This window comes from Lissotriton helveticus, chromosome 7 (genome assembly GCF_964261635.1).
Source record: "Lissotriton helveticus chromosome 7, aLisHel1.1, whole genome shotgun sequence".
Classification (NCBI taxonomy): Eukaryota; Metazoa; Chordata; class Amphibia; order Caudata; family Salamandridae; genus Lissotriton; species Lissotriton helveticus.
The window spans coordinates 424,239,201-424,265,115 of record NC_136068.1 but is presented as its reverse complement, the minus strand read 5'-3'; the positions used below and the strand labels follow the sequence as shown (position 1 = coordinate 424,265,115).

The following is a 25,915-nucleotide window of genomic DNA, read 5'->3' as shown; positions in this document are numbered from 1 at the left end:
GCTGAATGATGGGAATCAGAGCCCGAATATCCCGGACCCGCTGTTCGGGTGGATAAACCCGAAACTGCGCCGAGTCCAGAACCGCTCCGATGAAGAGGAGCTTCTGAGAGGGACACAGGTGTGACTTTGGCACATTGATGGAGAACCCCAACTGGTGCAGGAGATCTGCCGTAGTCTGGAGGTGGCTGACGACTGTCTGGGGCGAGCCCGCCTTCAACAACCAGTCGTCGAGGCAGGGGAAGACTGAAACCCCTAACCTGCGCAGATGAGCTGCGACCACCGCCATCACCTTTGTGAACACCCGTGGGGCGCTGGTAAGGCCGAAGGGGAGCACGGTAAACTGAAAGTGCTCGTGGCCAACCGTGAACCGCAGGTAGCGCCGGTGGGCCGGCAGGACGGGAATGTGGAAATAAGCATCCTGCAAGTCCAACGCTACCATCCAGTCTCCTGGGTCCAGGGCAGCTAGGACCTGAGCCAGTGTCAGCATTTTGAACTTCTCCTTCCGGAGGAAGCCGTTGACGTTCCTTAGGTCCAAGATAGGGCGTAGGCCCCCTTTGCCCTTCTTGGGTACCAGAAAGTAGTGGGAGTAACGACCACACCCTACTTCTGGCCCAGGAACGCGCTCGATGGCCCCCTTGGCCAAGAGGGCCGTAACTTCCTCCCGCAGAAGTCGCAAATGATCCCCCGACACACGGTGGTTCTGCGGTGGCATGGCTGGAGGAGTCGTCTCGAAGGGGAGGGAGTAGCCCCTTCGGACGATCTGCAGCACCCATCTGTCCGACGTGACGGTGCGCCAGTGGAGGTGGTGATGGCGAACCCTGCCCCCCACTGGCGTCACATGGGCCTGAAAGCACGGACTAGGAGGGTTTTGAGGCGGATGCTGCGGGGGAAGGTGTGGACTGACCTCACCGTTGTCCCCGACCGCCCGGACGGCGGTTCCCACGGCCGCCACCGCGTTGGGTATTGCCCTGCGGAGCGTGGCTGGCGGCGCGTGTGGGCACACCCCTTTCGTGGCCACGAAAGGAGTGAAGGGCAGCCGATTGCTGGCGCTGGCCCGAGAGGCCCAAGGACTTGGCCGTAGCCCTAGAGTCCTTAAAGCGCTCAAGCGCATGGTCTGCCTTGTCGCCAAAGAGGCGACGGCCATCGAACGGCATGTCCATGAGTGTGTTCTGGACATCTGCCGAGAAGTTGGCGGACCTCAGCCAGGCGTGGCGTCTGACCGCCACCGTCGTTGCCATCGCTCTACCTAGCGAGTCGGTGGTATCCAGCCCACACCTGATAGAATACTTGGCTGCATCCCGGCCCTCCACAAGGGCTTGGCCGAGCTTGGCCCGTACCTCCAACGGACACTCTGGCAGCACTTCCGCGACCTTTTCCCACACAGAGTGGGTGTAACGTCCCAAGAGGCAGGCGGTGTTGGAAGACCACAGGCCTAGACTAAGGGATGAGAAGATCTTCTTCCCATACTGGTCATACCTCTTGGATTCCCTGTCCGGCGGGACCGACGGGAATGCGATCTGGGAATTGGAGGCCTGGATGACCAGGCTCTCTGGGGTAGGGTGGGAGGACAGGAAACATGGGTCGCCCGGGGCTGGGCGGTGGCGTCTGGCCACGTTCCTATCTACGGGCGAACCCGTAGCGGGCTTGGACCAAGTGCCCAGAAGAACGTCGGTCAAGGCCTCATTAAAAGGCAGCAGAGGCTTGGCCGAGCTTGACTGCGGTTTAAGGACCTCAGTGAGGAGGTTAGTCCACACGGCCGCGACGGGGAGCTCAAGGCCCAAGGCCTTGGCAGCCCTCATCAGCACCACACTATATGTTGCCCCCTCCTCCGAAGCCACGGTAGGAGGGGAGACAAAACCAGTGTCTGGAGAGGTGTCCAGGCCACTGGCCTCCCCCAGGTCTCCTGTCCAGTCCTCATGAGACTGACACTCTCTGGTCAGAGGGTCTTCAGACCCCTCCCAGTCCTCTTCATCACCCATCTCCTGAAATTCAGGGTTCTCAACCAACGGGCCTGTTCATAAAAGTGAAATTCACCAAACGACGTCTGGAGCGGCGCCCATCGGGGCCGTCCCGACGGCTGAACAGGAACGAAGGTAGGACCGGGGCCGGCGCCGCCCGAGGGCGGCGCCGGAGGCGGCACCTGAGGGTCCGACGCCGGGGAGGTCGAAAGATCCACCGGCGACGAACCAGAACCCGAAGGAGGACCAGCGGCGTCCTGCGGCGCCGGGCCCGAAGTCGCGGCGGCGTCGGAACAACTGGACCCCTCGGCGCAGGGCCCGAAGGCGCCGGCGGTGTCGGGATAATGGGGGCCTGCGGCGCCGGGCCCGAAGGCGTCGGGGGCCGAAGCACCCGACGGCGTCCGGGCCGGAGCCGCCGACCCGCTAGGGCCCCCAGATGGGGCCGCTGGGCCCAGAGGCGCCGCGGAGCCCGTCGGAGGAGAGAGTTTCCTCATGGCCATGAGGAAGCGCGCGATCTCCTCCTGCGACGCGTTCAGCCCAGGGACCGGAGGGTGTGGAGCTGCATGCGGCGCCCTCGACTCCGACGGAGCCGCGTGGGCGGTGTCACCTGAACCCCCGGCCGCATCGCGCGAGCGTCGGGGGGAGTCCGAGGAGCGATGACGCCGCTTGGACTTCTTGTGCCTCTTACCTGACGACGACTTCGACCCGGAGGAGTGCGGCCTACTCTCGGGGCTGTGTTGGCTCCGAGCCCGCGACCTGTCCCTCGACCTCCCATGGGATCGGGACCTCTCACGGCGCGGGACCGACTGCCGGAGTTCGAGGCGCCTACGGGACCGCTCCCACCTGGCTTTCGAAGAGAGGGCCCGGCAGTCGGAGCAGGCCTTGTCGTCGTGGTCGACGCCCAAACAAGATAAACACACACGGTGAGGATCCGTGACCGACATCAGACGGTCGCAATCGTCACAGTGCTTGAAGCCGGGCATCCCTACGGCACCGTTCGGAGTCGAGAGACTTCGAAAAGCAATCAAAAATGATCAAAAAAGTTAGTCAAAAAATGACTAGGGTTACTGCTTTTTCCAGATCTGCGCTTGCTGGCGCGGAAAAAAGAACTGACGTCAGCACGCGGAGGCGGCGTCTAAGTACTCCGACGACGTCATCACGGCGCCCACGACACCGACGACAGACGCGGAGCCGCAGACGACGCCTACCGATGCGCAAGGGTACTGCTACGCAAAAATTTCCGGATCCAGTCTGACGCCTGGGGATATTCTAAGGTAAGGAATCTAATACTAACGTGTCTCTTTCAGATAACATATTCAGTACAGCAAAAGGAAAATGCTACTTACCAGTATGCATCTGTTCTTGGCATGTAGAGCTGCAGAGTTGTACACTTAGCATTAGATCGCCACCTGGTGTTGGGCTCGGATGATTGCATGTTGTTGTCGTCTTGGAAGAAGTCTTTGTAGTCACGAGATAGGTGACTCCTCCCTTGGACGATAGTGCGCATGGGCATCCTTAGATTGTTTTTCGCCATGATGGGAAATGATGGAGTTAGTGGAAGTAAAGATAAAAGATGTCCATGCATGTGCATCTAAGTAAGATAAAACTGGAACAGATACAGGTCCCGGGGAGGCGGGAGGGCGTGTACAACTCTGCAGCTCTACATGCCAAAAACAGATGCATACTGGTAAGTAACAATTTCCGTTCGAGGCATATGAGCTGCAGATTGTACACTTAGCATTGATTGTGCAGCAGTGTCTCCCTTAGCGGTGGTCACCTGTATCTGTTGTAGTGGTTTGAAAGAAAGTTTTAAGGACAGCTTGGCTAACTGCAGCTTGCTGCTTGGCTTGCACATCAACACAGTAGTGTGTAGTGAAGGTTTGTGTTGTAGACCATGTTGCTGCTTTGCATATGTCCTCTAGGGGGATGTTTCCTAAGAAAGTCATAGAGGCTCCTAGTTTGCGTGTGCTCTAGGAGGAACTGTTAATGTCCGCTTTGCTTTTTGATAGCATATTTGTATACATTTTACAATCCACCTTGCAATCCCACCTTTAGAGATGGGGTTGCCTTTATGAGGTGGAGAGAAATACACAAACAGTTGTTTTGTTTTCCTAAAAGATGTAGTGCTATCTATATTAGAGAAGGGCTCTTTTAACATCTAATGTGTGTAGAGCTCTTTCTGCCACAGAGTCTGGGTTTTGAAAAAACACAGGTAACTCCGCAGATTGGTTTAAATGAAAAGGAGTTATGACTTTTGGATTAGTTCTTAAAACCACTTTTTTACGATGTAGTTGTAAAAATGGTTCTTGTATTATAAATGCTTGTATTTCACTTACTCTTCTAAGAGAGGTAATGGCAATAAGGAAAGCTGTTTTCCACGTGAGGAATTGCACATTTATGTAAAGGCTCAAAAGGGGGTCCCATGAGTCTTGTAAGAACAACGTTTAGGTTCCATACTGGAGAGGGTGGCAACCTGGGAGGGATAATTCTTTTTAATCCTTCATAAATGCTTTAATTGCAGGCACTCTGAAAAGACAGGTGTTGTCTATTTTGTAAATATGCTGCAATTGCTGCAAGGTGCAGTCGTATGGATGAATATGCCAAGTTAAACCTTTGTAAATGTAAAAGGTAAACAAATGATATTCTGGATGGAAGCATCCAGGGGATCAATTTGGTTATTGTTGCAATAAATGGCAAATCTTTTCAATTTAGTAGCATAACAAGCTCTGGTAGTAGGTCTCCTGGCCTCTTTAATAATGTTCATACAGTCTGGTGCTAGGTTAAGATAACCAAACTCTAAGACTTCAGGAGCCAGATTGCCAAATTCAGTTGATTTGGGTCTGGATGTTGGATGTCTCCATGGTTCTGCGTTAGCAGGGATGGAGTCAGTCGTAGCTTTTGTTGTAGAACTAGAGATAGTTCTAGCAGTGTGGTGAACCATGGTTGACGTTCCCATGTGGGAGCTACTAGGATTAGTTTGAGAGACTGTTGTCTGAGCTTGCGTACTTCTTTTTTATTTTTATTTTCTATTTTATTGTTTTCTTGCAAGGAAATACAGCAATACATAAATAAAAAGAAATCCATCTTAAATACATACGACATACAAAACTGAAGAATTCAAACAATATGATTAAATCCAGTCATCAATAGGTGCCCAAATTTTCTCCCCCAAAGCTCTTCTTTTGATCCCTTTTAACTTATAAATAGCGGACTCGATATTGTACATAAACAATAATTTTTCACGCCAAGTAAAAAATGAGGGAGGATCTGAATTAATCCACTCCCTGGTAATACAGGCTCTGGCTACCGCCATACATATAAATAAGAAATAAGATACTGGCTTTAATCTAGAGGGAGTTATGCTCAATACCCAATAACACCATCTCCGTGGTTACCGTAATATCACATTTAAGAACAACAGAAAGAAAGCTTTCAATTTGTTGAAAAAACACCCTAAGTTTGGGGCAAGAAAAAAACATGTGCAAGTTATCAGCTGCATATAACCCACAACGACTGCAGTTCGTTCCAGTGGTCGTACTCCACTTAGCAACCTTACTTGGAGTATAATAAAGGTTATGTATGCACATAAAATGCTGGGATTTCATCATCCCTGTAATCAAACAGTCTGAAGCACATTTAATAGAAACAAAACATCAATACCAGGGATACCTAATTTATTAGCCCATTTCGAGTGGCACTGTTCCATATCGTCCCCACATTCTTGAATCAGACTTAAGTAAAGAGAACCTATACGGGCTTTTTTCTGTAAAAGTTCTAATAAAGGAATTTTTATCATTCTAGCTGAAGTAGTAGATAAGTAACTCTGTAAGAAACTTCGGAGCTGAAGAAATTTAAAAAAATTATTTCTTGCAAAAAAAAAAAGTTGTTCTCTAGTTCCTGAAAAGATACAATTTGGCCATTAATAAATAAATCACCCAAATATCGTAGTCCTTTCTGCTCCCACCTATAAGTCGTCAAATCACAAAAAATAGCTGGTAAAAGACCAGACGAAGCTAAGGGGGGTATAGAAATTTAATTTGGATAGGCCCAGATGCTTTCGTACTTTTTGCCAGGCTCCAAAAGCTGCCTTGAGCGTCTTATACTTTGTTTTTTTATGGTAGCTGGGCTCAACAACCTTAAGAAAACTACCTTTCACTTTCTCACCCATAATCATTTCGAATATCGTTGGCGTTTGACAGACGGGTATATTTACTCTATCTCCCATTATAAGAGGGCTAATAAATTGTAGTGTAGCCGCTAAATAATAAAATAAGAAATAAGGGACATTCCAACCCCCACACTCATTACTAAGTATCATTTTCTTAAGGGCTTTGCGGTGGCGTTTATAGCCCCACAAGAACGTGGAGGTAGTCCTTTCTAAATTTTTAAAACCGAGAGGATGAAATTCCAACGGTATAGTACGGTACATATACAGCACTTTTGGTAGGATCAGCATTTTTAAGATGTTGAGTCTACCATACAATGATAGGTGTAAATGATCTAAACGCTGTAACATAATATTAATAAGTGCTATAACGGGGTTTATATTAAGTTCCGGTATTTTCTCTATGGGCAAAGAAATCTTGATTCCCAAATATGTGACCTCTGTTCTCCAGGTTAAGTTTATAACCGGAGAATTATCCAAATTGTTTAGCAAGATCATTAATTGCCGGAAGAGCTGTCTGGACGTCGGTGGTAGTTATCACTATATCATCAGCGTAAGCCAATGCTCGGTAGTTGGTATTAGCCAAATAAATAGGTCTAATCTTTTGTTAAAAAATAAAGCGGTTAATTAAAGGGTCAATATAAAGTGCAAAGAGTAAAGGCGAACAGGGACATCCTTGACGGGTGCCCCTGGTGATTAGAAAAAAAGGGGAAACTTGGCCATTAATTCGGATACAAGCTTTTGGAGCAGTATACATAGTTTTAAGTGCCTTTAGAAAACCTGGACCTAGTCCCTTCCTGGCTAACACGTCCCACAGATAGCCCCAGGCAACCCGGTCAAAGGCTTTTTCAGCGTCTAAAAATACAAGTCCAACATTAGACCGAGTTGCCTGGGACCAATCCAGAAACGTGATCACCCGTCGGATATGATCCGCAGTGTCACGGGCAGGAATAAAACCGTGTTGATATTTAGAAACTAGCGGAGAAATAATATTGGATAATCGGGAGGCAAGAATTTTAGAGAAAATTTTACTGTCGGCATTTATAAGTGAAATGGGACGAAAGGATGACGGTAACAGAGGGGGTTTGCCCTTTTTAAGAAATACAGTTATTATAGAATCATGCCATGATTGAGGGGAGATACCTTGTTGGGCTCTTAAACATAGATCCACCAATTCTTATCTTAGAATACCCCGAAAATGCTTAAAAAACTCCAAGGGAATAGCGTCAGGGCCTGCAGCTTTTCCAGAGGCTGAGGACAGCAGTGACAGCTCAATCTCCTCCCAAGTGATTGGCAGATCCAGCTTCTCACTCTCCTGTGTAGGTAAAAGATCACTCAGAACAGATTCGGTGAATTGAGTAATCTGATCTGAACAATCTCCCACCACATCCTCAGTGTATAGTTTAGAATAAAAGTCACAGAACACTAAGTATATCAACAGTTTTGTTAACAGTCGCCCCTGCAGTATTATTAATTTTATCGATGCCAGCAAACACCGCTTTCTGCCTTGCCCTCTTGGCCAAATGTTTTCCTGAATTTTCTCCTACTTCGTAAACCTCCGTTCGGAAAGCAGCAATTTGCTGAGCAAACTTTAAAGCAAATCCTTGATGAATCCTAACCTTAAGAGCCAGTAGCTCCTTAGTAATAGTATCTATAGCTAGTCCCTTGTTACAAGCCTGCATAAGCTGGATCTCCAACAGTCTTAGATTATTCATTTCGGTTTCCTCTTTCTTTCGAGTCTCCCTCTGTTTTCTTATTGAATAGCTCAAAGTTTCTCCTCGAACCCCACACTTAAATGTATCCCAAACTACCTCTGCAGAAACGGAACCCTTGTTATTAGAAAAAAACTCAGGAATCCAAGTATTCATATACTCAACGTAGGATAAGTCGAACAGGAGCTTACGATCAAAAGACCACGACCGGGTAATGGGTGGAATGTTTAAATCAAAACTAAGAGTGATGGGGTTATGATCCGATATGATTTTTGGTAACACCCTATATTCCATTTGAGCAAGTTCGTTATGTAAAGTTCTAGCAACAAATAAGTAATCCAACCTAAAGTGTCTTTGATGGGGGCAGAAAAAAAAGTACAGCCAAAAATTCCCCCCCTTTTTTCATACCCCAAATCTATCAATCTATATTCTTGAACAATCCCCTTAACTGCTTTAAATACATTCTTCTTTCTCCCTGCATATGGAGTATTTCCGCAAATATCAAATGTTTCATCCAAATGCAAGTTAAAGTCCCCGCAGAATATTAACCGAGGTGACCATAAAGCTAACTCCACACTTAATTGTTGTAATACTGTGGGGTCGTCAACAGTAGAGGCATAAACCGAACAAATAGTAATGATCGATCCCCCAAGTTTGAATTCAGCAATGACCCATCGTCCCAGTGGATCTTCTTTAATTCTTTTAACTTCACCTAGTCCAAACCTCTTCAAAATGGCCACCCCTCTTATTGTGGAGCTTTGACGAGAGCACCCCACAACCTCCAATCCAAGATCTTTGAGCCATCCTCTATTTGCCCAAGAGACATGAGTCTCCTGTATACAAATTAAATCTGTCCGCATAGTTTTTAACATCTGAGCCATTATACCCCTTTTTCTTTTATCATTTAAACCACAAACATTAATAGAGCAGATGGTCAATTTAAACATTTTCTTGTATTAGTACCGTTCTGCAATTAAGCTTGCAATAACACAAAATTCCGAAAATTGGCACCAGCCACATAAAAATCCTAAACTTAAGAACCGAGCATCCTTCAGCTGTACTTCCTTGCACCCAAAAATGTACCCTCTTCCACCCACACCCTCCCAGCACACCCCCCCCCCAGCCTACCCTCTTCCCAACCCCCCCCCCCATGGGAAGCTTAAGGGCAAAGGCCCTCATTGTAGAAAAAAAAGGAAGAAAGAAAGAAAAAGGGGAAAACCACTAAGAACATAGAAAAAGTATATAATCCTTATCCTATCTCTACTACATCACATCTAAGAATTGCTGTGCTTTGACCTCAGATACGAAAAACATAGTTTTCCCCTTATGCACAACCTTAAGTTTTGCGGGGTTTAGTAGAAAGACTTGCCCCCTTTAGGCTGAATTGGTGCCATTAGCTGTTTAAGCCTCCAGCGTTGCTGCACTGTTACCGGGCAAAAATCAGGTCGTACAAAAAACTCATGCCCCAAGCCCTTTCTAGTCTTTGAGGGTCTAGCCAAGTCATACAAAATCTCACGAAGCAAATAGTTCTGTAAGCATATGAGGATAGCTCTTGGGTTCTTGTTTCCCCCCCCCACCCCCCGATCGCGTTTTTGGTTAAAGGGAAAGCGATGAGCTCTTATAATTTCTTTATCCCAGTCCCATCCTTTGAGATCTGGAAAAGCATCTGAGAAAATCTCCACAACAAAACGACGGATATCTCTCCCCTCTGATTGTTCAGTTATCCCCAATATGCGTAAGTTAGGCGACGAACAACATTCTGCAATTTACGAACAGCTCCTTGGGTGCGGAGCCCCTCTGCTTTGGTCTCCTCTCTATGAGCCATAATTAATCTATACATGGAGGTCTGCAACTTATATATAGATTTTAATGTAATCTCATCTCCCTCCAATAATTCTGGGAATTCAGCCTGGGTTTCTGATGCCGCTCCAGCTCCTTCCCACTGTGGTTGGTCTATTACACCTGAATTTTCACCTATGAGGGAGTTTTGTACCTCTACCACCCTGCGAACTGTGTTAGGAGCTCCTTCATTCGCCAGGAAGTCGGAGCCAAAGAGTTCTTCCTCGGAAGTTTGATTACAGTCGTCAGCCCAGTCTTTTACAAGCAGATGACCTTCGTTAAGCAACTCCTCATCGAGTTCCCCATCAGATGTTACCGACACATCGGACATGGAGTAAAATTGACCCCCCGATTCAATAGATTCTGCATCATTTGAGGGTTGATCATTCACCCGTGGCGAGACCCTGACTTCCTCCACCACTTGACAGAGCTCAGTTAAGTCATCGTCACTGCCTTTTTCGAGGGAGGGAGTCCCTCCAACTCTGTCTCCAGCTGTGAGCGAAATCAGATTTGAAGGGGTCTGAACTGAAGGAATTGCGCCAAAGTTCTTAGGAATAGCACCAAGCAGATCAGTGACAGGTCCTTGCGCGCTTCCTTGGATATGACCTCCAGGTGTCTGAGTACTGCTCTTAGATGAAGCAGCTATATTATTCTATAATATTCCTAAATAAGTCGGGAATTACTGGGTCCTTAATGACCCCATTCTGCTGACGAGCTCGGGTCTCAGAAATATCTTTATTAAGCGAATTAGGCTCTGTCGTTGGCACTATTGCAGTAATTTCCGCGGCACTGGACATAATATTAGCGGCATTGACATTGGCTGAGTTAATAACAGCTTTTTTTGTCCCTCTGCCTTTAGGCGCCATAATTGCCACTCAATTAATAATCCAATGGCAGAGCTAAATAAGTTAGTAGCTATATCAGATGTCCTTATACTGGTGGCAGCAACCAAAGTGAGTTAGATAGTTGTTGTAAATTGCTGTTTCGATGAGCTTTAAGGCTTTAAAGGTTTTAAGTTTCTTGCTGCCTGCTTGCTGCTTAGAATGCTGTATAGATATATAGCGGTATATAGCAGTTTATGGCAAAATATGGCAGCACAAAAACAGTCAAGCGAAGAAATGAGCAGTAACAGCAAATTACTTGAGGTTTATTGCAGCTACTTACTGCCGCTAGAAAGGTCCTGAACCGATATGCCTTCAATGCGGAAAATAAGAGCAGTCCTACTCGAGTAACAATACCGCCTGGGTATTTGTAACAATGTATCCCGGCGTCTCCGTCTTGCACTTCAAGCAGCTGCTACGACTTCTGCCGGTTCTCCGCACCCCCCGTTACAGCCTTGCAGCTCTAAGAGGCAAGCTCCAGCAGACCGGCGTCTTCAGCGTTTTCCAGCTTTCCAGCCTTCACACACCTCCGCTCCCCGCCTTCTGCCGCCGACTCTGCCCCGAAGTGAGATTCTCCGCGGTTTTCAATCTCGCCGCTATGGTCTGATGCTCTCTGCGGCTCCTACAGCTTTCACCATTTTGCCCGCCTCTCACCAACACTCCGCGGCTCTCCACGGCTCCAGATACCATACAGCTGACCGCAGTGTGCACGCCACCCAGAGCACCGTACAGAGCACACGGAACAAAACAAATCCCGGACAGGTGTTGAGAAGTGACCCCGCAGCAGAACGAGGGGTCTCCGCTCAAAGGGGGTTTAAACCAAGCAGCAGCGTCAAGCAGCGATCCAGTCAGACCTCGGGCAGGACGCCACAGTTCCTCACACGGCTGCAGTAGCGGCCGCCATCTTGCTTCACCCCCTGAGCTTGCGTACTTCTAATGGTATTAGTGGTAGTGGCAGAAAAGCGTACGCAAATCTGTCTGACCAGTTCATCCATATCGCATTGCCCTTAGACAGCGGTTGTGGAAACCTGGCGGCGAAGGTTGGGCATTTTGCGTTTTCGTGTGTGGCGAACAGATCTATGTCTGGATGACCCCACTTGTGAAAGAATGGTTGAAGAACCTGCGGGTGTAGTTCCCATTCGTGAATTTGTTGTGTCTGCCGACTCAACAGATCTGCTATCTGATTGTGAACTCCTGGAAGGTGCTCTGCCAACAGATATATGTTCTGTGGAATGGCCCACCTCCAAATGTTCTGTGCGAGCTGGGACAGTTGTAGAGAGTGTCTCCCCCCCCTGTTTTTGTATATAATACATGGCTGTCATGTTGTCCGTCCGGATCAAGACAGCCTTGTTCTGTATTAGTACTTGAAAAGTTTTGAGTACTAAGAATATTGCTAGCAGCTCTAGATGGTTGATATGGAACAATTTTTGTTGACTGTTACATTGTCCTTGAGTTGTATGATGTAGGAGATGGGCTCTCCATCCTGTGAGGGATGCGTCTTATGAGCACTAGTTGTGGAACAGGTTCGAGGAACGGCCGCCCTTTTGTCAGGTTCCACCACTGCAGGGAGCGATGTGTGCGGCTGTCTACCAACACCAGGTCTGTTAGTTGACCTTGAGCCTGGTTCCACTGTCGTGCTAGACATTCCTGCAATGGACGCATCTGTAGTCTTGCATCTGGTACTATGAAGATGCAAGATGCCATCATGCCTATTAGTCTCATGAACACTCTGGCTTACAGAGATTGTTGCTGTTGAAAGGCTGTGACTAAGGCTTGAATGCTCTGTATCCTTGCTGGACTGGGATACGCTAGAGCCGTAGACGTGTTTATTGTAGCCCCTAGATACTGATGTATGTGAGAGAGCTGCAGGTGCGACTTGGTGTAGTTGATTGTGAACCCTAAGTTGTGCAATGTTTGAATTGTTTGATGTGTGTGTTGAACACATTGATTGGATGACTTGGCTTTTATGAGCCAATCGTCTAGATAAGGGAAGACATGTCTTTGTTGTCTCTTGAGATGTGCTGCTACTACTGCTAGGCACTTTGTGAATATTTGTGGTGCCGTTGTCACTCCGAATGGAAGGACTTTGAACTGATAATGTTGTCCTTCTAGTACAAACCTTGGATACTTTCTGTGAGCAGGATGTATAGGAATGTGAAAATAGGCGTCCTTCAGGTCTAGTGTTGTGAGGAAATCGCCTTGCTGCAGCAGTGGGAGCACTTGTAAAGTGATCATATGAAAATGATCTGATTGTATGTAATGATTGAGGAGCCTGAGGTCGAGAATTGGTCTTAGTGTCCCGTCCTTCTTGGGAATTAGAAAATACAGCGAGAAAACCCCTGTTTCTTGTTCTTGTAAAGTAACTATTTGTATTGCGTCCTTTTGTAGCAGTGACAGAACCTCTTGTTTGAGCAGAGTGAGGTGTTCTGTAGACATTGGACGTTGCCTGGGCGGTATGTGTGGAGGGGTTGCTGTAAGGTCTAGGCAGTAGCCATACTGGATAATCTGTTGGTATACAGCAGGAATATCGACGTGAAAATATCGACTAACAGAAATATCGAGGTAAGAATATCGACTTTGTTAAATATCGTCAAAATAAATATAGATGTAGTAAATATCGATTTTTTAGAATAGCAGAAATATCGACATTTAGAAATATCGTTGATAGAATATAGATGAGAGAAATATCGATGTATATAATATCGATATAATACTTTGTTGTGTTATATTTGTTTATTAAAATGTAAATAATATGTAAAATGTATTGTAATATAATGTATTTTGTTATTATTTTTAGAATAAATTAATTAAATTTAGCAAATTTTTTAAGAGCGGGTTATTGGTTTTATAGGGGATAAGGGTGGGTAGTATTTTAAAAATTTTGTGTAAAAATTTGTGTTTATATGAAAAATCTAAGGAAATAAAATAATTAATTTAGAAATTAGAAAATGAAAAGTGAAAATAATTAAGATATTTAAACAAATATATTTAAAATAATTATGTGAAAGATTTAGTAGTGGGTTGTTGGTTATATAGGGGATAAGGGTGGGTAGTAATGTTAAAAAAAATGGTTTATTTATAAATAAAAAAATAAAAAAAAATAGAGTTTTGAATTTCGAAATTTGAAATTTTTAAATTTTAAATTTGATTTAGTAGTGGGTTGTTGGTTATATAGGGGATAAGGGTGGGTAGTAATTTTAAAATAATTTGTTTATTTATTAATACATTTTAAAAAAAGTATCTATTTTCGAAATTAGAAATGTAAAAAATGTTTCCATTGATTTAGTAGTTGGTTGTTGGTTATATAGGGGATAAGGGTGGGTAGTAATTTTAAAATATTTAGATTATTTATTAATATTTAAAAAAAAATTCTAAATTAGAAATTGGAAAATTGAATTTAATTTTTTATCATTGATTTAGTAGTGTGTTGGTTATATAGGGGATAAGGGTGGGTAGTAATTTAAAAAAATATATATTTTTTTATTAAATACGAAATATATACATTTTATATTTCAAAATAATTTAAGTGTTTGAATTTTTTATTAGTGGGTTGTAGGTTAAATAGGTGCTAAGGTTGGGTAATAAATAAAAATACTGTGTGTAAATAATTTAAAAAAATTAATATTGACATTAAAACAAAATATGAATCTAAATTATTATTTTTTTTCCAAATACATTTAGGAATGTCCATTTTATTTTAAAATTAAGTGTGTGAATGTTGTATTACTGGGTAATTTGGATTATAATGGATAAGGGTGGGTAGTAATAGTACAAATGTGTGTAAATTTATTATTTTAATATATATTTTAGGGGAAATAAATCTACATTTTAAAAACAATTTACATTTTGAAATATTTATATTATTTTAATTTAGATATTTTAAATGAAATAAATAAGTTGTAGGAGTTTTTAGTTGAGTTTATAGGGGGAAGGGTGAGTAAGATTAATAAATTATTGTTATTTACTGTCCTGCATTTTCCTACAGTTATGTTGGATTTGGAGTTAGATTAGTAAATTATTCTGGTTTACTGTCCAGCACTTTCCATGAGTTATGTTGGATTTGGAGTTAGAATAGTAAATTATTCTGGTTTACTGTCCAGCGCTTTCCATGAGTTATGTTGGTTTTAGAGTTAGAATAGTAAATTATTATGGTTTACTGTCCAGCACTTTCCCAGAGTTATGTTGGATTTGGATTTAGAATAGTAAATTATTATGGTTTAATGACCAGCACTTTCCATGAGTTATGTTGGCTTTGGAGTTAGAATAGTAAATTATTATGGTTTACTGTCCAGCACTTTCCCAGAATTATGTTGGATTTGGATTTAGAATAGTAAATTATTATGGTTTAATGACCAGCACTTTCCCAGAGTTATGTTGGATTTGGAGTTAGAATAGTAAATTATTATGGTTTACTGTCCAGCACATTCCCTGAGTTATGTTAGATTGGAGTTGGAATAGTAAATTATTATGGTTTACTGTCCAGCACTCTCCCTGAGTTATGTTGGATTTGGAGTTAGAATAGTAAATTATTATGGTTTACTGTCCAGCACTTTCCCTGAGTTATGTTGGATTTGGAGTTAGAATAGTAAATTATTATGGTTTACTGTCCAGCACTTTCCCTGAGTTATGTTGGATTTGGAGTTAGAATAGTAAATTATTATGGTTTACTGTCCAGCACATTCCCTGAGTTATGTTGGATTGGAGTTGGAATAGTAAATTATTATGGTTTACTGTCCAGCACTTTCCCTGAGTTATGTTGGATTTGGAGTTAGAATAGTAAATTATTATGGTTTAATGACCAGCACTTTCCCAGAGTTATGTTGGATTTGGAGTTAGAATAGTAAATTATTATGGTTTACTGTCCAGCACTTTCCCAGAGTTATGTTGGATTTGGAGTTAGAATAATAATTTAATATGGTTTACTGTACAGCACTTTCCCTGTTTAATGTTGGATTGGAGTTAGAATAGTAAATTATTATGGTTTACTGTCCAGCACTTTCCCAGAGTTATTTTGGATTTGGAGTTAGAATAGTAAATTATTATGGTTTACTGTCCAGCACATTCCCTGAGTTATGTTGGATTGGAGTTGGAATAGTAAATTATTATGGTTTACTGTCCAGCACTATCCCTGAGTTATGTTGGATTTGGAGTTAGAATAGTAAATTATTATGGTTTACTGTCCAGCACTTTCCCCGAGTTATGTTGGATTTGGAGTTAGAATAGTAAATTATTATGGTTTACTGTCCAGCACTTTCCCTGAGTTATGTTGGATTTGGAGTTACAATAATAAATTGTAAATGTTTTGTAAACAAATTATGAAATTAAAAACAATCTTTGTTCATAATATTTGTAATTATTATTACAGATATATATTTAATAAAAATTGTATTAAAATAAATTATATCTTTTTTGTAACATTTCAACATTTATATCACAAGTTTATACAATTATAAATTAAAGTAGTAATATAGTCTAGTGAAAAAAACAGTTTTTATTGTTACATTTGTTTGTAGATGGAAACATTTAAATATTTACAAAAAAATTTCTTTAACATTTTTTCAAATTTTAGATTGCAGTATTTGTAATATACATAGTAATTTTTTATTAATTAGCATATTACATTTTATTATTTTACAATAAAATTTAATGTTAATTAATTCACATATATTTTGCATTTTCAAAAGTATATACATAAAATTGTTCACATTTTTATATTATACAAAAAAAATTATTTTATTAATAAACATTAATATACAATAATTTATTATATATATTTTTAAATAAAAAAAATTATTGTATATTTTACATTTTCATATGTTTAGTGTAAACATTTAGAAACTTATAACAATTAATGAAAAATAAATAGCAATTTTTTAAACATTTTTCTATTCATTAATATGGAGATTAAGTCCTATTTTAGTTTTTATTATGCTGCCATTTTGTTTTGTGTAGTTCACTTTTTAGTCTATCTACATCGTTGTTTGGGTCATTTCTGAAGACGGAACCTCGCGGTTGGGAGCTGCTTCGTGTTAAAGTAAATTTCAATTTCAATAAATTTTAGTTAATTTATAGAATTTATTTAGCTAGTTTTAGTGTGTATGTGTTGCTATGTGTCTTATTTAACTGTTTATGTGAAAAGTACGTGTTATTGAAGAACGTTAGTTATAGCGTACTTAGTTTGCTATTTAATATGGATGGAATGTTAATGTTTTGTATTAAAGTATTATTTTATGTATTTTACTACCTTTTATATGTTATTTCTTGGCTTTGTGGGTTTAGTATTTATTGCGGGTGGGTTTTGTTTGTACTTTATTTACTGGTGTTCGTTTTGGTGACCAGGTGGATTTGATTTCGTTATTTTTTTTACATACAGGGAAATGTTTATATACATTTCCTTATTTTTCGGAATTTACTAGCGTTTTTTATCGTGATTTATTTTCGGGTTTTTTATGGTTCTGTTATCCAGAGGATTGCTACGTTGGAATTTTTTTATATAGTTGTATTTTTTGCATTTTGTGGGGATTATTTTGACGATGTGGATTGCTTTTGCTTGGATTCGTTTTGAAACCATCTATTTTTAACACATTCTACTGCTGCAGAACCGTAAGTTATTATGTATTTATTTTTTGGGGTGCATTATGTTTATTGGTGAATTTGTTTTTTAATTAGTTATATTATGTCTTGTGATAATTATTTACATGTAATTTTACTTGACATAATTTAACTAATGTAAAAAAAAAATTGTGTATGTTTCTTATTGTTTGATGGTTTGCCATTTGTATTTTGTTAAAGGATAGATTTTGCAACTAGGTCTAAGTATTCTAGACCTTGGATACTTGGGTACATTCTTGTTTTTTGTTGTAGGTATTCGTACATATTTAATGTTTGTTTACTTAGTTTTGGACCTATTTTTGATAGAGATTGCTAGATTCTTAGTTCTTGGTAGCTTTGCTATTTTTTGATGCTTTGGATTAGTTTATGAAGTGTTGGTTGTGTTCTTCCTATTGTGGCTTGGAAGGCATTATGCCATCCTTCTACTGCGTTGTTGGTTTGGCTTTCTGTGCTATAGTGCTAGCGTACACATTCCACCATGGAATTTGGAACTTAGGTTGTCTGCGGTGACCAGAACGATGTAATCTTCCTACCCAGGTGTCTTCAAAGTAGTCTAAGAAGGGAGTTAATTTTGTCTCATTACTGCGGTAGAAAGGGCTGTCAATTAATAAATTGTAATAATTAGCCACTTCTGTTGTTGGGACATATGCCAGTGCTATTAATTTTTTAATCTGGTAAGCAAAGTTACTGTTTGTAGAATAATCTATGCTTAAACTAGATTTTTGTAAGTGTCTCCATATACTTTGGTTGTAGTGACAACACCCTTGTTTTGCAGTGTGTGGATATATTTTAAGTATAGCTTGAATCATAGCTATTTCAAAGTCTATTATGATTCTTTGTGGGTAGTAATTATCTGTAAAATCTTTGATTGTTGTTAAGATTTCTATGTAGGTTGCATTTGTTTTATTTGGCAGCAGTGTATAAATTAAGGGTATATTAGTTTCCTGGTATTCACCGTGGATGGTGTAAAGTTGATAGAAAGGTTTGGGACACACTTTAAAAGTTCCGTCCATCATCCATGTTTCACACGATTTTAGTTTTAGTAAATTGCTATTTGTTGCAAAAAGTAAAATTCTTTTATCATGACTTTGGTTATCATACATTAAGAATTTATCTTCATTATGGGTAATAGTATATTCTGGATATATTTTAATCTCTTCAAAAGTTTTAGGTGCTGGTGGAGTTGGATCAGAAGCTCTCTTAGTTTTAGCTATTAATCTTTTCAAGTAGGGGATTGAAGGTAACTGTCCAGTTACGTGTTCTGGGACATTGGTCAAAACATTTTTCAAAATAGTGGTGCTTGTTTCTTGGGAGCCTGTACTAGCTTCTCTAAGTGTCTCTAATGCTTCTCTTACTTCGACTTCTGTTACATTGGGTGGGTGGTTATGATCACGTACATTTACAACATTGTTATCGACAGTAGTTGCTCTACCATAGCATGCAGTTGAATAATATTTACTACATTTCCAATGGGTTTTATTCTCTTTGACTTTTTCTTGGGTGTAGGTATAACCTATGTAGCTGAGCATTATTTTCCCTTTTTGAGATGTAATAAAAGTAGCTCCTTCTGCCATTTCCAAGGGTGATCTGTTAAGACATATATATGTGTTTTTAGTGAAAGGGTTAAACATTTATTTTAATGTGTTGGTTAAAATATGATATTAAAAAATGTACTTACAATGTTGTTTTTTAAGCTATTCTGATGTTTTCTGTTCTTATATTCTGAGTTTCACTGTTGAATGTCCTGTAGTTGTGGTAGAGAACAGTAGTCATTAATAATATAGTTTGATAATTGTTTGTTTTTCTTTTCTGATTATTAATTGCCACAGTGGGTATACTTACTTAATTTAGTTGAAGCTGTTGTTTGTGTAGATGTAGATTGGTAGATGAAGTTTGTCAAATCTGAAAAAATAAGTGTTACTATTAGTAATTTATTATAATTGGATATATTTATAGCTCATACCATATCAAGTCATTTCGAAAATCTGTTTGCTATATTTTTATTTATTTACAACATTTCTATGTAGGCATTGATAAGGCTGTTCATATATTAGTTTATTTATTTATTGTGGCTGTTGATAGGGTTTTTTAGTTCAATTTTTAAAAAAATAGAGAGCATTTTTTTAGTACAGGGAGTTTAGCTAAATTTCGTGAGGTTTTTATAGTACATAAAATGGGAGTTCACTTACTTGAGTTATAGTAGACTGTGTTGTAGTAGTTGTTGTAGGTCTGTATTCTCTTCTCTTCAGTAAAGTAACCGTTTTTCTCAAAGTTTTGGGCCAAAATGGTAATTTAAGTTAAGTATGTAATTGTTTTTATAGTACTGAGTTAAGTAAATCTTCATTTTGATTGGTTTAATTATATGTAATTTAAATTCATTGGATGAGAACCTTAGTTTGAATTTGAAAGCCGTTATTTTTAAATGAGGCAGTTTTATTAGTAATTTAGTTGTAGTATATATATAAATATGTTTTGTATGTGTTTCATATTTATAGTTTTTTATTTTAAAAATGTATAAATATGTGAAGTCTTAATAATACCATTAGAAAATGAGTATATTAGAATTATTAAGTAAGTTTATATTAATTAGTGTATTTAAAATATTAATATATATATTTATGAAATATTAAATTTGTTGAGGGTATTGTGTATTTAAGGTTATAGAAAAAAGTCGATATTTTTAGTATATTTTATTAAGTAGTAAGTAAGTCGATATTTGTGTTATCGATATTTGTGTAGATGGTAATGTTATTTCAAGGATAGTCGATAATGTAGTAGTCGATATTTATGTATTCGATATAATTGTTAACGATATTAAAATATTCGATAAAAAATTATCGATATTAGTGTAAAATCTTGTTTAAGTATATAGTGACGATATTTTAGTAGACAATGTTTTTACGACGATATTTATGTAGGTCGGTGTTTTTGTAAACGATATTTCATCATGGAACCAATCTGTCTTACCAACTTGTTTATTGTGATGGAGATCCAGACAGGCTGGAATTGCGTTAATCTGCTCCCCACAGGAGTGGAATGCTGTTGGGGGAGCAGAGGGAAGTCACTGTTTTGTGGTGGAAGAGGTTCGATTACTGTTGTTACCCGACCTCTTCCTTTGTTGTTATTCCCTCTATATCCTCCTCTAAAATATCCCTTGTTAGAGGATGTTTGTGTGTTGGATTTGAAGGACGTTGTATTGTCTGCACCAGTTTGTTTGGAGCCCCCTCTGTAGAAGGAGCGACGAAAGGAACCTCTAGTTTGTGTGGACTGTAAAGCTCCCATAGATTTGGCAGTGTCTGTATCTTTCTTCATTTTTTCAAGTGCTGTGTCTACTTCTGGTCCAAATAATTAGTTTTGATTAAATGGTCGATTTAAAATGGTAGTTTGTACTTTCTGTTTAAACCCTGAAAGGCGTAGCCACGCATGTCTTCGAAGTACGACACTAGTATTTACAGCTCTAGATGCAGTATCTGCTACATCTAGTGCGCACTTGATTGAGGCATTAGAAATAAGCTTGCCTTCTTGTATAAGATCATTTGCCTGTGTTTTATATTGGTCAGGTAGATGTTCTAGCAGTTTCTCTAACTGATCATAATGAGCCCTTTCATATCGTGAAAGGAGGGCTTGTGTATTAGCTATACGCCATATGTTGGTATTCTTTTGCCTGAGGCATCTATGACCTTGGATTCTTTATCCGGTGGGGGTGCCTTGCCTGAAGTTTGTGAGTTTGCTCTCTTCCTAGCATTTGACACAACTAGTGAATCTAATGGTAGTTGTCCTTTAATGTAGGTTGGATCTGCAGGTGCAGGCCTATATTTCTTCTCAATTCTAGGGTTCAAAATTCTAGTCCGTACAGGGTCTTTAAAAATTTCTGGAGCATGTTTAATGACCCCTTTGATCATAGGAAGACTATGCACAGATCTTTGTGATTGTTCACATGTGTCTAATAGAAAATCTTCCTCTGCCTCATCAGAATGCATAGTGACCCCGTGGTAAATGGCAGCTCTGTTCAATAGGTGCCCAAAGCCAATATTATCCTCTGGGGGAGAAGGTTTTGATGGGTATGACTGTGGGTCAGGAATATCTGGTGTATCCAGTGGGTTTGGGTACTCCCAGTCTATCATCTGTGTCTATCCCTCTTCCTAAACTATACTCATCATCATGTTGAGGTGAATGTGAGGATAAAGGAGTAGAATGTGAAGGAGACATCTGTGGTGAATTGTTAAAAGGAGCAGGTGATGAAGGAGAAGGAGGTATAGGTGAAGAAGGGTGCATAGGGGATGTGGCAGAGTCCTTCTTCTTGGCAGGAACCACAGGTGTGGGTGTTTCATCTGCCTTCCTTTTCTTGTGTGGTGTAGTGGACACATGACCTGTTTTTGGGTCAATGTAGATCTTCTTTTGCAGAGGATCTGGCTGGAAAAGTTCTTCTCCTTGTGGAACCTTTGTCGGTGCCGATTTTTTCAGTACCGGACGAGGTTGCTGCTTGTCTTTAGCCTTAGGAGTTGTTACAGTGTCCTTTGGCGTAGTTTGCAGCACCAAAGGTGTTGTTTTCGGTGTCGTAGGCTGTTTCGAGGGCTTTTACATGTCTGAATCAGGCCTTGTCGGTTTCGGCACTGAAGACGGTGTCTTTGGAGTGGAAGCTGGTCTCGTCTGCTTCGAGGCGTCGGATGCTGGCTTCGTACCCTTTTCTTTAGAAGTCGACGGTTTCGGAGCCAAGACTTCTTTAGGTTTCGGTGCCGAGGGAGCTGGTGGAATCAGCACGTGCGGCTTGCTCGGGACCGAGCTACCAGAAGGCTTAGTTATTTTCTTCGGAGCCGGGCTCGATGGCGGGGCTGTCGAAGGGGTTTTTCGGTCGCGACTGGGCCCCGGAGGCGGAGTGTTGACCTTTGCCTTCGGTCTGGGTGCTGTGGGTGGTGCAGGGGCAGTAGTACTCACGCGCTGACCCGATAGTACGGAGTCATCTGAGTCGTCTGCCTCTGATACGATTTGGAGATCATCGGAATCTTCTTCGGGAACGAGCAGAACCTCCTCGTCGAAGGTATCCACCGGTTCTGGAGCTGATCTCTGCATGTCGTGTCGACGGGCCCGCCGATCTCTGATGTTTTTCTTGGATCGAAAGGACGCGTAGGCTATAAGCAGAGATTGCAGAGCTCGTGGTGGTCACTGAGTGGAAACTTTGCTCCACACTTGGGGCATCTCTTGAATGGCGTCCTTTCCATGTGGTGTAGGTCTCAAGACGTGGATAGGCCCAACGGCCCGCGTCGATGACCGGAATCGAGCTGCTGGAGTCGAGATGATGTTAGTCGGTATCGAAATTAGTTTGGAGAGTTTTGGGACGTTTTTTGCGCTTCGAAGTGCTGGAAAGTGTATTTCTAGCCGGAGCGGAAAACTTTCATCCGAACCCAGTGGCGGAAAAAACAATCTAAGGATGTAGCCGATGCCCATGCGCACTATCGTCCAAGGGAGGAGTCTCCTATCTCGTGACTACAAAGACTTCTTCCAAGACAACAACAACATGCAATCATCCGAGCCCAACACCAGGTGGCGATCTAATGCTAAGTGTAAAATCTGCAGCTCATATGCCTCGAACACACTGAGTATATGCAAGGGGTATGAATTCCACAGAGACAAACTCATCATCTATCTCACACTCCTAGACTAAAAAATGTACTAAGTTGGCAAACCAACAGATGTTTGCCAACAGGGTATTCTACCAATCATGTATGATCACACAAAATTTGTGGATTTTAAGATACTTGCCATACTTATGTAGTTATATCCTGGTTTGGCTGCAAAGCATCACAATTTGAAAATTAAATAACTTTATTCTAAAATTATGATTTCTTCAACCCCCCCCCCCCCCCCCCCACTTGATTTGGCTTGTATTAGACTGATAACAAGTTTACTGCAACCCTGACACCTGGATGCTTTAAATTTGTAAAGCAAGAAATGTGCTAAATCCTGCCAAAATGAATCATAGTAATAGACTTACTTTCCTCATTGCCCAAGGATTGTTCCAAAATAGCAAGGATGACACTGTTGTCCAACACAAAGTAGCGGAAGCTATATTTGGCGGCAATTGGTAATCCAGAGAATTTGATCAAAGAAGTTTCATTCAGGAGGCTACAAGGCGAGGCAGAGCCACTTGGCGGAGGAAACGCCCCAAGCAACTGCATGATACTGGAAAAAAGACAAAGAAAAGTTTAGGCCAATGCTGCAAGGATGTAATTTAATTTGGAAACTGAACATCAATGGAAGCAATCACTAGTGTGCAATTTAATATTGAAATTTGATGTGCAATCAGACTTTACTTTCTTAAAGCTGCATTTGTATTACTTTAATTAGAACATAAATTAAATAAAGTGCTCAATAGATAATAAAATAGTAACAATCAAGATATCAGGATGAAAAGAAATAAAAAGAAGCGATCCAGACAATATAATACTGTTAGACGGGGACCTGGAGGGTCGGCCGAGCACAAGGGGAGAGGCCTCCGGTGAGGGCCGTCTCCAGCGATCGTACAGACAAGTAACTTCCCCCCCCCCCCCACAGATGGACACCACACGAAGATCAGAGTAACACCTTTTATAGGCAGTTCTTGGAGTAAGGTAGTACGATACAAGGAGATCAGGACACGATGATCCTCTCAATTCTAGTCTCTAGAAGGGAAAGGGGGTAGCGGGACAGTCTTGGTACCTACGGGTACTGAGGTGAAACGGCGGTAGCTCACAATCCTCGAGCTCGGCGGTCGGACGGGTCGGACCGCGGCAGCGCCAGCAGGTCCCGAAGAGATCGTAGGTGGCAATGGGCTGCGGCAGCGCCAGCAGGTCCCAACGAAGATGGAAGTTACAACGGGCCGCGGCAGCGCCAGCAGGTCCCACGAGGATGAAGGTTGCAGAAGGCCGCGGCAGCGCCAGCAGGCAGGACGATAGTTCACAAGGCAGGGCTGCGGCAGCGCCAGCAGTCCGTCAAGGATGAGTTCTTCTCGGTGTCTCTCGACTCCAGGATACAACTGCCTTCCTGCTCTGGGGCTCCTCGGTTATAGGTCTGGCGCCCTTTGATGTCCGGACCTTCGCACTGGGAGGTCGGGAGGTCCGGGATGAGGGAGTCCAGACACCCAGCAGGGGGGTGGAGCCAACACCCGGGGAAGCTGGGGGCGATCGGCACCTGGCGGGGGAGAGCCATCGACACTTCTTTCTCCCATTAGCCTGCCAAGTGGTCCGTTCACCTCCTGGATGGATGGTGGTGCCGGGATGGCGGGGCCTGGCCGGGCCCAGGGTTGGGGTCGAGCTGAGGCCACGCGGCCGCGTGGTGCAGTGTCCAAGATGGCGGCTGGGCCGGGCAATGGGGCTGCCGGGGGCCCGGGCCCGTGACACAGAGATATCCGGGAGCAGGCGTCCCGGAGGGGACGGGTTGCGGGTTGCTTCTGCGGGTAGCCCCCGGAGAGCCGGTGTCTGGGCCCTGTCATGCGGGGAGGGACCGAGCCTTTCGTGGGGCCTGTCCAACATGCGTCCCCCCCAGCTGAAGGCGGGGAGAGTCACCCATCCTCTTGGGGACTCTCCTCGTCGAGGCGGAAAAAGCGGGACAGGCCATCCGCGTCGGCGTGGTCTTGGCCAGGGCGATGCTCCACAGTGAAGTCCATCCCCTGCAGGGAGATGGACCATCGCAATAGTTTGGGGTTCTCCCCCCCGCATTTGCATTAGCCATTGCAGGGGCCGATGATCTGTTTGTACCCGGAAGTGGGTTCCGAAGAGGTAAGGCCGGAGCTTCTTGAGGGCCCATACTACTGCGAAGGCCTCTCGCTCAATGGTGCTCCAGCGCTGTTCTCGGGGCAGGAGGCGTCTGCTGATGAAGGCCACTGGTTGGTCGACTCCCTCGGGGTTCAGTTGGGAGAGGACGGCCCCGATGCCATGGTCTGAGGCATCAGTCTGGACGATGAACTCACGGCTGTAGTCGGGGGCCTGGAGCACAGGAGCGGTGCACATGGCGGCCTTCAGCCTCTCGAAGGCTGCTTGACAGTCGGGAGTCCAGTTGACTGTTTTTGGGTTGGTCTTGGATGTGAGTTCCGTGAGGTGCCCCACAATGCTGCCATAGTCCTTTACGAACCGCCGATAGTATCCGGTGAGCCCCAAGAAGGCTCGGACCTCGGTTTGGGTTACGGGGGGGCGCCAGGACTGGATGGCAGCGATCTTGAGCTGGAGGGGGGCCACTAGATCGCTCCCCACTTGGTGTCCGAGGTAGGTCACGGACCCCTGGCCGATTTGGCACTTGCTGGCCTTGATTGTGAGGCCGGCCCGTTGGAGGGCCTGCAGGACCCCTCGGAGGTGGCGGAGGTGGTCTGACCAGTGGCGGCTATACACCGCGATGTCGTCCAGGTATGCGGCGCTGAACTCTTCGAGGCCCGCCAATACCTGGTTCACAAGTCGTTGAAACGTGGCTGGAGCGTTTTTCATTCCGAATGGCATCACTCTGAAATGGTAGTGTCCATCCGGGGTGGAGAAAGCGGATCGTTCTTGAGCCCTGGGGGTGAGGCCGATCTGCCAGTAGCCCGCCGTCAGGTCGAAGATGCTTAGGTAGCGGGCCGCCCCCATGCGGTCAACTAGTTCGTCGGCTCGGGGGATGGGGTGAGCGTCGGTTCGGGTGACAGCGTTCAGACCCCGATAGTCGACGCAGAACCGGAGCTCGGGTGTGGTGCCCGGGGCCGCAGCTTTGGGGACCAGTACAACCGGGCTGGCCCAGGGGCTGTCC

The 25,915-nt window shown here is 43.1% G+C and overlaps 1 protein-coding gene across 3 annotated transcripts in view; it reads right to left on the bottom strand.

Annotated features, from left to right (window-relative positions):
• The window catches only part of RALGAPB (Ral GTPase activating protein non-catalytic subunit beta), a 2,268,266-nt gene that overhangs the window by 686,814 nt on the left and 1,555,537 nt on the right, over positions 1 to 25,915 (bottom strand). For all 3 annotated transcript variants that reach the window (XM_078652319.1, XM_078652321.1, XM_078652322.1), the window contains one exon: positions 23,160 to 23,347. In XM_078652319.1, coding sequence (XP_078508445.1) covers positions 23,160 to 23,347 — 188 coding nt within the window. The remainder of the gene's footprint in view (positions 1 to 23,159; positions 23,348 to 25,915) is intronic.